This window comes from Larus michahellis, chromosome 6 (genome assembly GCF_964199755.1).
Source record: "Larus michahellis chromosome 6, bLarMic1.1, whole genome shotgun sequence".
In the NCBI taxonomy this organism is placed as follows: Eukaryota; Metazoa; Chordata; class Aves; order Charadriiformes; family Laridae; genus Larus; species Larus michahellis.
In genome coordinates this window covers 31,353,182-31,364,766 of record NC_133901.1, presented here as the reverse complement: position 1 = coordinate 31,364,766, position 11,585 = coordinate 31,353,182, and the positions used below count along the sequence as shown (strand labels likewise).

The 11,585-nt window shown below is 49.6% G+C and overlaps 1 protein-coding gene across 2 annotated transcripts; it reads left to right on the top strand.

Annotated features, from left to right (window-relative positions):
- Window positions 1-5,638: 5,638 nt before the first annotated feature.
- Window positions 5,639-11,002, top strand: PFN2 (profilin 2). 2 transcript variants are annotated; one of them, XM_074591160.1, is made up of 3 exons: window positions 5,639-5,973; window positions 7,314-7,506; window positions 9,260-11,002. In XM_074591160.1, the coding sequence occupies exons 1-3, from the start codon at window positions 5,842-5,844 to the stop codon at window positions 9,355-9,357; spliced, it is 423 nt and encodes a 140-aa protein (XP_074447261.1). In that variant the 5' UTR covers window positions 5,639-5,841; the 3' UTR covers window positions 9,358-11,002. The 2 variants fall into 2 exon arrangements, with proteins under 2 accessions (XP_074447261.1, XP_074447262.1); XM_074591161.1 differs by having other exon boundaries at window positions 5,658-5,973; window positions 9,577-11,002.
- Window positions 11,003-11,585: the final 583 nt, after the last annotated feature.

The following is an 11,585-nucleotide window of genomic DNA, read 5'->3' as shown; positions in this document are numbered from 1 at the left end:
CCACGTGGCAGCCGGGAAGGCGCTGCTGACCTGGTGGGCATGTTCAGCAGGAGAGAATTCTGGCGTTACCCCAACGCACCCTCAAGGCAATACGACTTTAGGAGAAGTTTGGGGTTTTTTTATTAATGTGCGCTAGCACAATGCAAAAATGCAGATCAGCTATTAAAAAAGGAAAATTAAGGGGTTTTTTTCTGTCAAAGTCGACTGGTACAAAACATAGATGAAGCCCAGGAAAATTCAAATGCTCTTTTTCGTCTAACATCATTTCTCAGTGCGGTCAGTGAAGTTTGCAGGGAGATCAGAGGTATAGACTTCATGCAGTACTAAGACTGTTAGCTGCTCTTGTCTAACCACACTGCACAAAAAACTACTGCGTTGAGAGCCCACACTTGCTCTGCCCCATCTTCCACCTTTCTGCTTTCTCTCCCTCTACCTTTGTGCTTTTCCAACTCCCTTACCACATTTCTTAGTCTTACTTTTCACTTTTCAGATTAACTTCTATACAACATTTCACTCACCGAAATAATCAGTTAACAAGGCATGTAAGAGTCACCACTGAGCTTGGATAAAATCGAATAAATGAAACAGCTTGGAGTGAAGATGCTACCACCTTCCCTCCACTGTGTCAAGCTACCTACAAAGTGACTCGAATTTCACAGTACATACCCTTGTTTCATAATTGAAAAGTTAACAGAGGACTACCAATTTGAGTTCCGTTTGCTTTATTTAAAGCAAAACCAAATACTGCAGGATCTAAGTACAGTGAGGAGCGTGACTGTTTCATAAATCTGAATAAACAGAAACCCGGGTCATATAGGCCTAATTCTGGACATCTCACTCATACAGGGACCCTCACTGAAGACACCATTGTGAACCGGAGACTACCTGTACAAGTAAGAATTACATATAGCATACTTTAATTTCTAGGATTAAGGTTTATTTTTTGTTGGCCACCGGCAAGATCAAGAACTTACCTTAAAAATTCAAAAGCTGAGCAAAGTTCCATGATTTTAGCCATCTTTTTTAGTGCTTCGGCCAGTCTATAAATCAGATCCACAAAGAATTGTCCTTCCTCAGATTTAAAGCGTTTCTGGAAGCCACGTGAATGGAAGCAATCTCATACCCTTATCATCCGACACAGCAATACGCCTAGGCTTGCATCGGATTTTAAAAGTTACATTTTAGGTTTGTTATGTTTGAATTTGAGGCTAAAATAAGGGACAAGGAAGGGAAATTCTTCTTAACTGCTAACCTAACTCATCCTTAGAAAGACAAAGGTTTTGCAGAGCTATCTATACTGGTAAAACCGTACCAGGCAAGCCTCCTCCATGGAGATGAAACTCTCCTCCACATGTAGAGTTAAACCACCTTTCCAAACCATGTAAAACACACCAGGAAAGCATCTTTTCTTCAGAAGTTTCTGGATGGTTCCGAGTGATGTTGTACAGGGCCCTGTAGCACAACCACAGCTATGCCAGCACTGGAGAGGACCTTTTCCTGCCCAGGTGTTGCTGTGCAATGAAACTTTGCATTGGGGTCTTAGTCTAATGATTTTCTACCACCGTATTTTTTAAAGCTGGCTTCAAGTTTTCAGCTCATTAATATGTCATTTTTACGATTTATTTCTAGCTAACACTCACCCAGCCTTTGGTGGCTTCCTCATTTTTCAGCCAAGTCACTCAAGTAGCTGCGGAAGGACCCTGCAAAGCCCGTTTTCTAGTCAGCAGCCCGAGGTTACGAGACAGCCTGCTCCTTGCTTCCAGGCTTTTAATCAGCAGAAGTCAATCTGGGAACTTGCAACACTTCTAAATCAGTTTTACCCTCTGCACTTCCGAAAGCACTTGTGGTAAAGAGAAAGACTGCCACGGGAAACCCAATCTGGTCTGGAGAGGAAGCCACCAGCGCTGCACCACAAACTGGCGTGCGCTGGAGACAAATGACGCATCGAGAGAGCTCTGGCTCCGTAAAGTTTAATGTCCACAAAGAAGTCAGGCTGCATTCTGCTGATGGTCACTTGCCCTTCCTGTCTACCCGTAAGTGCTGGTTAAAGTTATCTCCAAAGGGGCCAATTTGGTGAAAAACAGGAAGAACCTGGGACATCATAAGAAACCTCACCGTTGGCTGTCCTATCATTTTGAGCAGAGCAGCAGCTCTGGTAGTTACAAACCCTGACAGAAAACAGCAAGTTATTTTACTAACAAAATATATGCCCTCCTTCAAGTTTTTTGGCCAATTTCAACTTTTATGTTACTAATATAAAAGCAGTCGAGGTTTCTCACAAAGCTATAAATAGTACACTCTGGCTAAGCACAGTCAGTACTTTAGAATTCTTTCAAATGATTCTTTTTCTTAGATGTGATCCAACACAAACTTTAGACAAAGTTCTGAACCAAAGCAAAAACACTAGTAATTGTTACAAGCTGCATAAAAAACCCCAAACTATGGCTGTAGTGTGCAAATACCTTCCAGAAAGAACAACTAGAAGACAGAACGTAGAACGAGACTGAAATACAAGAAATCATGATTTAACAACTATTTATCGTACTTGTATAGCTTATATTCAGACAGCACCATTTCATCAGGTACTGGTGTTAAAATGACCCCCCACATCTATCAATTTAAACAACATATTTTTGTTTACATATAAATCCTTCATTTAACAAATGTCTCAGATTTCAATTAAGACTCGTAACAAAACATAAAACTGGAACTCCTCGGTCTTACAGTCTTTAACGTACAGAGCACATCCTCATATTCTTAAATCAAACAGTCTCAAAGGTGCTGTTGCAGTAGTGTCTATACAAGCAGCATGATAACAATTGTATGACATAGAACACAACCAAATGAGGCACCTAACGCTGAAAATAGAACTGAAAGGTTATGATTTTTAGAAAAAGCACTGCTGAATCTGCAAATTATACAAGCTACCCGGTAGTTTCATAACGTTAAATAACTGTAACCCAATTTAGACTTCACTTTCTAAATATATTACTAGAGTTACTTCACAAATAACATAACTAAAAGCCGAGCTATCAAGTAGGTGGCAAATGCTCTAACTCTTGTCCATCCATTTATGTCCAGGAGATTCCAGACTTCCACACAGTTATTTCCAATTTAAATCATTAAAAGCGGACAACTGCATTCCCTGTATTGCTAACACAACCTGCTCATCAAAATAGCACTCACACTACCGACCACCGGCTTTATGCAGCTATTAAAAAATTGTGATATTCCCCACAAAGCGGTGGTAACATTACAGGACCCACTCCACATTCTTTGACGTCCAAGTGAAACGTTTGGTTCACCAAAGAGGTGAAGCAGTGAACCCACCACACATTAGACCAGCTCTGGAATCCGGGGGACCGCTACCTGGTGCCTCGCATGCCAGGTGAGCGGCTGAAGCAGCAGCGTTTTCCCCGGGATTCAGAACAGCTCCCCCCTGACAGGAACCGTGGGGTCTCCACTTCCCATCAAACAGGACATTAGGTGGCGAGGGCTCGGAAACGCACGCTTAGTCCTCGGGCAAAAGGGATGGACAAATGTGTGGAAGGGTGCATGCAAGAAGGTGAGATACCTCCAGGCAAGAGGCGGTGTAGCCTTTGGCTAAAGCCCTGGAAACCCACGGGTTCTTGCGTGAGATACCTCCACGCTTGTACCAGGCAGCCTGCCGCCCATGCAAAGCCCACCTCTCATTAATCAAAGGATAATGACGCTAGCAAACAGGCAGCTCCGAAATTCCCAAGGCCTGCCCCTGGGTTCAGGGTGACAAGCTGTCCGCCTCTATATTTATTAAATCCACTTAGTAAAGTGCAACAATTTGGAATCCTTATTGCAACTTGCAAAACCAACAACAAATCTAAACCACACATACACAAAACCCAAATGCATTCTGGTTGAACTCTAAAAATAATGAACCCATCAGCATCTTGTTCGTTTAAGACAGATGCATTCCATTCTCTGCAAGTAGCAGTGTTAAACTGGGACCTCCTATGGAAGACCATTAAAAAAGAGAAGTGGCCCTCAATGGCAACTTCAGAAGGAAGAGAACTTTTTCTCCTCATCTGTGGAAGGAATCTGCACAGAGAGGATGATGAAGGCAGTCCAAACTTCACAAAAAAACCCCTTTAGCTATTTAAAAAGCCAAAAGCAAATTTAAGGCCTGTAACTCATTGGTCGACACAATGACACGAGGATGTTTTTGGTATACGTGGATGGCCAGAAAAGGATAAAGCAAAGTTCTGGTGCTGTCCAAATTCAGAGGGGGAAAGGCACTGCAAAAATAAAATAGAGAAAATACTTATGGAATTAAGCTAAAAGAGGCAAATAAGCTCTTTTGTAAGTATCTAGTATTCTAAGCAATCTCTGTTAGTACCTAAACAACACTCAATCTCGTGACAACTGAACTAGGTTTTAAAAGGACTAAGAACACCTTGAAGTATGCTGTGGGGATATTCGTTATAACTACCGGGTGAATATTCTTCCTGCGGGATATAACCTCAGGAAAAGGCAGATTCAATTATTGTATACTGTGCCTTGGCATATTCAGGTAGAAGACCTAACTTCTTGAATTAAAGCTTCCAAGTTAATTACATGGACAGCCACTTCCCATCCCACCTGTCTCCATTTCCCAGAGGACCTCCCTGCTCAAATGGAAGGTGACTCCCCCCCCCCCCAATGTCAATGCTAAGCAAGACCGAGCCATTGCCCTAAAACATGCTCTTTTAAAAGTTGCAAGCGACCATTCTTGCAACTTGTAGTAGGACAGTCTTCCGAGCAGGGATCGTGTCCAGGGCCAAGTATCAACGCAGCAAAATACTGGTACCAGACCTGGACGTCTTATAAAGGAACATGGAAACTCAATTATTTCAACAGAAACTCGGTGGAACCTGGAAGAATAAAACCTGAAGTCACCACCTACGCAACCCCGCAGAAATAAAACAGCAGCAGATGCTGGCGTGTGAGGAGGGAGCCCAGCAGCCCGGTACAAGACGAGGGGTTCCATACAGAAATTCTCCTCCTGCGCTGGGGGCAGGGGCTGGGTTCGGGAGGAGCGGGCGCGGAGCATGGCCGGCCGCCACCGGCAGCGCTTCCAGCGCCGCAGCTGCCCGGTTACGCCACATTAGACACGGAAGGTATAGAAATAAAACACGAGCGCAGCCCGCCGAGCCGATGCGGCTTCCCGCGGGGGAGGCTGGGGGCGCCGAGCCCCGCGGGGGGTCCCGATGTCGGCTCCGCTCCAGAGGCTCCCACCATCGCCCCGCTCCGCCAGCCCCGGGGAACGGCAGGGGCCGGCCCGGGCAGCGCCCGCGCTTCCCCAGCGGCGAACAGCGCGGCTCCTCGGCCCGAAGAGCCGCGATCGAACCTGGGGACCGGCGGGGGAAGGCGGCCCGGCGGCCGGTACTCACCCCGCCCGGCGGAGCCTAGGGATCCGGGGCGGGCGGCGGCGCCGGGGCTCCGACCCCGCGCGGGGAGCGCCCTGCTCCCCTCTCCCGTGCACCGGCACCCGCCGCCGCCGCCCGCCCCGCGCTCCTCCGCCCGGCGGACGGCGCCGTTCCCCGCCGCTCCGCTCCGCTCTGTTCCCCCCCCGCCGGCGGCGCGGGGGGCGGCGCCGGGCCGCGCCCCTCCTCCCCTCCGCCCCTCGGCGCCGGCAGCGCGGAGGGCTGGGCTGGGCCGCGCCGCGCCGCTCGCTGCAGCGCTCGGCTCCGCTCTGCTCCGCCGTCGGGCAGGGAGAGGAGAGCCAGAGAGGAAAGGGACGGGACCGCCGCGCCCAGCCCCGCCGCCCGCCGCCCGGCCCGTGCCCCGCCGCCCGCCCCGCTCGTCCCCACCGCCGCCCGCGCGAAGATGGCCGGCTGGCAGAGCTACGTGGACAACCTGATGTGCGATGGCTGCTGCCAGGAGGCCGCCATTGTGGGCTACTGCGACGCCAAGTACGTCTGGGCAGCCACGGCCGGCGGCATCTTCCAGAGCATCACGGTGAGGGCGGCGGCGGGGCGGGAGCGAGGAAGGGCGAGCCTGCCTGCGGCGGCGGCCCAGCCCCGCGGGAGCGCGGCGGGGCGAGGCGAGACGGGGGCACCTTGCGGGGCGGCGGTGGCGGGGGGAGTGGGGCAAGGCCGGCCGCGCCGCCTTTTTGTCTGCGGGATCGGAGATGGGGGGGGGGAGGCCCTTCCCGCCGGCGGGGGCGGCGGCACGGCCCGATGCGGCGGGGCCCGCCCGTGGGGCCGCCGGTGCCGCCGCGCGGGGGCCGGCGGGGCTTGCGTAGAGCCGCCCGCGCCCGGGCCCGGCGCTGCGGCGAGGCTTACGTGCGCGGCGTAGGAGGCGTTCGTGAATGCCCACCTCGCCGCTGGCTCCATGTTTTTCACCGCCAAGATGGCGCACTGCCATTGATTCCTCCCTCCCTCCTTCCTTCCCCCCCACCCCCCGCCCCTGCTCGTCCTTCGCCCCCGCCGCGCCCCGCGCCCGCCGCCCGCCCGTTGGTGCGGGCCCTGCGCCGCCCTCACATCGGGGCCGTGCGGGGCGGGCGGCGCGCTGCGGCGCGGCCTGCCCCGGCCGACCCGCCGGCCAGCGCCGCGCCCCGCCCCGGGCGCGGCGGGGCCCGCTCCCGCTGCCGGGGCAGAGCAGGGGCCGGGTAGGGCCCGCGGCGGGCGGGCGGGCGGTGGCCGCGCGGCGCCGGGCCGTGATTGTGGCGGCCAGGCCCGCCGTGACGCTGCACTTTGAGGCGGCCGGGCCCGCCGCCCCCCCCCGCCCCCCCGCCGCCTCAGCGGGCCGCGCTCCCGCCCGGGCCCTGCCGCTCCCCCTCCAGCGGCGGGGGGTGGTGGCGCGGCCCCGCGCCCGCCCGCCGCCACGGGGCCGGTCCCGCCGCCGCCACTGCGGCGCTGCCGGCAGCGCGGGCGGGCGCGGAGCGGAGGGGGCCGGCTGCCGCAGAGCGCGGCTGGGCCGCGGCGGGCGGGAGCGGCCCCCGGCGCTGCGGGGGCGGCTCCGGCAGGGCCGAGCCGGTTCCCCGCCGGGCCGGTCCCGAACGGCCGCCTCCGAGCCGGCGCCCTCGGCCGCCCGGATGGGCGAACCCTGCGCCTGACCGGCCTCGGCCGTGCGGGGCTTCCCTCATGGAGGGCTGGGAGCCGAGGAGCGCGGCGGTCCCGCTGCTGGCAGCGGCGATAAACCGGTGCAGTATAAACCGTGGCTAACAAAGCCCTGTGTTGTGGAGCACTTCCTGGTGGGGGCACGGGGAAACTTACCGTCTGATCCTCTCAAGGCGAGACAGAGAAATTAAGCAATAAAACGCTGCCGTGCTAACTCTGGGCTTTTTTCTTTGACAGCCAGTAGAAATAGATATGATTGTAGGAAAAGACCGAGAGGGTTTCTTCACCAATGGTCTGACCCTTGGTGCAAAGAAGTGCTCTGTGATCAGAGATAGCCTGTATGTCGATGGTGACTGCACAATGGACATCAGGACAAAGAGTCAAGGTGGTGAGCCGACATACAATGTTGCTGTAGGCAGAGCTGGCCGAGGTAAGCATGATCTTCTTCACTTTCAGATCACTGAATTAAGAATGTGACCGTAAGCATAGACTCCAGCTATTAAGAAAACCAGCTCCTGTATTTAATGTCTAATTTCAGGATGTGGCGTGAGGGGGGTGGGTGCCCGTGGCCTGGATGACTAGATTTCTGCCTAGAACTCTGCACTTGTCCCTGTTCCCCACCTGCCATCACAGCTGGGCACTAGGCTGTGAAACGGTTAAACACCTCTCTGACAAGCAGGAAAGAGCAGACTATGGTTTGACGTAAGCTGGCCAAGTATACGATAACTTGGTATCTAAAGCTCACAGTAGGACGCCGCAGGGAGCTATTAATGATTGGTAGCGAAACTAGCTTTTTCTTTGTAAACTTCTCAATGGAAGGTTTATTCTGCAAAGATGTGCATTCTTTGTATGAGCTGCCCCTACTTGCCTTTTAACAAGTTCTACGCTAACTCTTCTTGCACTTCCTATTGAGCTCTCTGAAGTCTGTCTTCAGGCAAAAAAGCCCGTCCAGTTTGGTATCACTGAGAAGCTTGCTTTATGCTAGTACGCCTACTCCTTGTGCTCCTCATCTAACTCCTAGTAAAACCTATTATGGGGAAGGCACTAGGTTTGGATATAAAAAACATGCCTCAAAACACTGGCTATGAGTGGCATGCCTCACGTTCAAAATATTTGGCCTAGCATTTTTTGGCTGGCTGTGGAACAAATTGGTGAGCAACGGCCTTTTGCTTATAAGTATAAAAGCAAAACCAGACTAAAGTATGTGCATAGGCTAAGGCCATGTGGCAGTGATACAGGAAGAACGTTTGCAGCACTGAAGTGAAACAAGCAGAGTTCTGACTCCGCTGCACATTGTGAAATGCCAGCGAGAACTGTCTGTCTTGGGCTTTTTATGAGCAAATTGCTATGGAGATGTACAGTCACCTGTAGGTAGGCTGACTGCAGTATTTCCAATCACAGTATTCCTAGCTTGGGAAACAATTGCTGTGCTTGTGGAAGCACAGCACTTATTGTGTCTGTGTACCTGCTGGTGACCTCTGCTGGCAAGTCGCGAGTGGTGTGCACCGGTTGAGGAGCCTTACGATGGTCTCGTTCCCGAGACAGTTGGGACACTCCCCCAAAACTGTGGGAACAGAGAGAGGGTCAGCATTAAAACCTTCCCTGCGTTTTGTCTTATGCAAAAAGCATGTTCCACAGTTGTTATTTTTGCATGAGAAGTCTTAGTCCAAGTCTGACCCCGTGGGTTGTTCTGTTAGTATCGAGACAGTTACTCTGGTTCTTACACCAGTAGCGACCACAACAGATAAGAATACAAGAATATTCCCTCTTCTGCTCTTCAGAGTCACAGTTCTTCTTCTGCATATACTGCTACTTCTGTTCCTGACGACACTTCATATCCCCCCCCTCCTTGTTTTTTCAAGATGCAGCCAGGGTTTCCTGGCTGGGTGATGACGGGTGCTGCTGATGGTGGAGAGGCACGGTGACACTTTTCTGATATAGTCGGTGGCATTTTTCTTAGCAGTGAATTCTTATGACTTACGTAGTTGTGTAAAACCCCTGAGGATAACTCATGCCTTCTCCCAGCCCTGTCTACATCTGTATTTTTACAAAACTCCTGTTAAACTAGCTTAATACCCAAATACTAAATCTTGAATTTGAGTGTGTTTATTGCACTGCCTAAAACTTGCATTATTTCCTTGTCTAACACACTCTTTTTAAAACTTTTTTCTTTTCTCTTTCAGTCTTGGTCTTTGTAATGGGCAAAGAAGGGGTCCATGGAGGCGGATTGAATAAGAAGGCATACTCAATGGCAAAATACTTGAGAGACTCTGGGTTCTAGTTGCTAGGCAGACTGTTAAGTATTAGGGGAAGATTGCTATTAAACTTTCCTGGCGGTGAGCTTTAAACCTTACATTCTGGAAACTTTATTAGCAATGCAGGGTGATGGGGTATGAACCTGTGTCTCCTTTGTATCCCTTTGTTGGTGGGGAAAGGTGTTTTTTGGTTTTTTTTTTCTTTAATTCTGTTCATTTCTGTTTTGTTTCCTTGTGTACTCCAGCATTGGTTATAGTCATGGGAAAGGAAGGTGTCCATGGAGGGACACTCAACAAGAAAGCATATGAACTGGCTTTATACCTGAGGAGGTCTGACGTCTAAGCAGCCTCTCCCCATCCACCTAGCAACTGTCTTCACCACCACCCAGTTGTGTTCAGTGCTACCAGACTGTAGATGGTAGTTTGTGTTTTTTATTTACCCATTTCCTAATGTCATAATTCCAGTTACCCTTTGTTCATTTGTATGTTAACCACTGTATGTAACCAAGTCCCACATCTGGCACCATTACTGCACCACAAAGATGATATGCATGATACCTTGAAAAACTCTTGGGAGGGGAATACGCCAAGTGTAGGCTTTGCTTTGTCTTAGCAATTAGTGTGATATTGACAACTAAAACAACTTAAATACTAAACAAGGTGCCGACTGTACAATCTAATTTGATCAATGCCTCTTCAGCACTTTGAGCAATGACACAGCTCACTAGTCTTCCTTTCATAGAGCATGGTTGGGAGGAAAAAAGTGCATGCATATCTTTACTTCTGTCCCTCTTTTTTTTTTTTTTTTTTAAATCCACGTTTGTTTGCTTACACCCATTTTTATAGTGCCTGGTTTGTTTAACCAATTTGCCACTCAAAAGCTATTAATGTTACATTAGTTTTGTCGTTGCACTTCACTGTAGGCTGAAGTTTTATTTTTTCTTCACAATGTCTGAAGCTTGTACTGCTTAACAAGTGCAATCACAAAACTATGAAAGGGTACAGATGCACTTCCTCCCATGACCTTAAAACCACCATCCCGAATGAATCCCCAGCGACATTCCATCATTGCAATAGCTCAGGCACTTTTTTTTTTTTTTTTTTTTTTTTTTTTTTCAAAATGCCAGCTCCTGTTCTGTAGTTGAATTGTAAAAGGCTGCCATTATGGACATTAGATATCCCAACATAACCATCTGGAGTGTGTCTGGTTTCAGTTTTTCATAGGACCAATTTTAATTTGCAGCTTGGGGGTCGTGGGTTTCTTGTTTGTTTGTTTTTGTTTTTTTAATATGAAACTGCAATGTCATTGTGGAAAACTGCCACCTTCAGCTACACTGGGAGCTCTGACTGACTCCAGTCTTTCTGCCAGATCACTTACTGGTAAAGAGTTTTGCTGCTCTGAAGCCACTGTTTGGATGAAGGTCGGTAGTTTGAAAGCTAAACTGTCAAAATTATGCCATTTCAAATTTAAAAAAAAAATCTTCATTTGGCCTGTCACACCCTTGCTGCAGAAATCATGGAGTGAACTGCCTTGTGCACGAGTCATCTGAAATGTCTGTAACCAAACTCTCAGTTCAGGCACGGTACTAACCTGTATGTCCATTTAAAGAGAACTGCAGAACTCTGTATACAAAAGAATAAATGGGAGATGGTATTGGTTGGAATAACTGACTTGGCTGTCTTGTGATGAATTTTTTAATATGTATTCTGTGCCATACTATTGTTAAAAAAAAAAAATGAACTGTTGCTATTGTGAGATGGATTTTAACTGACTACGAGGGTTTCTTTCGAATGGCACTACTTTAGGGACATTCTAGTATTTGCTTCTATTGTTGGGCCTTGTGGATAATGTACAGATTTAAACAAATTCTTGTTGCTGATTTGTCCATTTCTTTCCCTGCACTTTGTTACATCTGGGATACAGTCTAACTCATCTGATTTAATATGCATTTCAAAAAATGCCATAACTATTAAAAACACCTTGTTTACAGACAGATGAAATAAATTTATTCCAACCAAACAAAATTAGACTGCTGGTAATTATTTCCCCCTCCCCCCCACCAGGACTCCTCCGAGGCCCCTCTCCAATGCATGTCTACCTGCACCAACACAGGGGGAAGCGCAGCTGTCACTTTTGTGAGGCAGCTCTAGGGTGAGGATATAACTTTAATCAAAGGCCAGGCACTCTTTGGGGTAGATCTCAATTAGGAGATGATTTCTTGTCACTGAACTCTGTTTATCCAACTCCATGGAG

Bases quoted from the DNA above. Each gene is read 5' to 3' on its own strand.
- PFN2 (XM_074591160.1), top strand. From the start codon at position 5,842: ATGGCCGGCTGGCAGAGCTACGTGGACAACCTGATGTGCGATGGCTGC. The intron at 5,974-7,313 runs GTGAGGGCGGCG...TTTCTTTGACAG, and splicing joins GCATCTTCCAGAGCATCACG to CCAGTAGAAATAGATATGAT. The intron at 7,507-9,259 runs GTAAGCATGATC...TTTCTCTTTCAG, and splicing joins TGTAGGCAGAGCTGGCCGAG to TCTTGGTCTTTGTAATGGGC.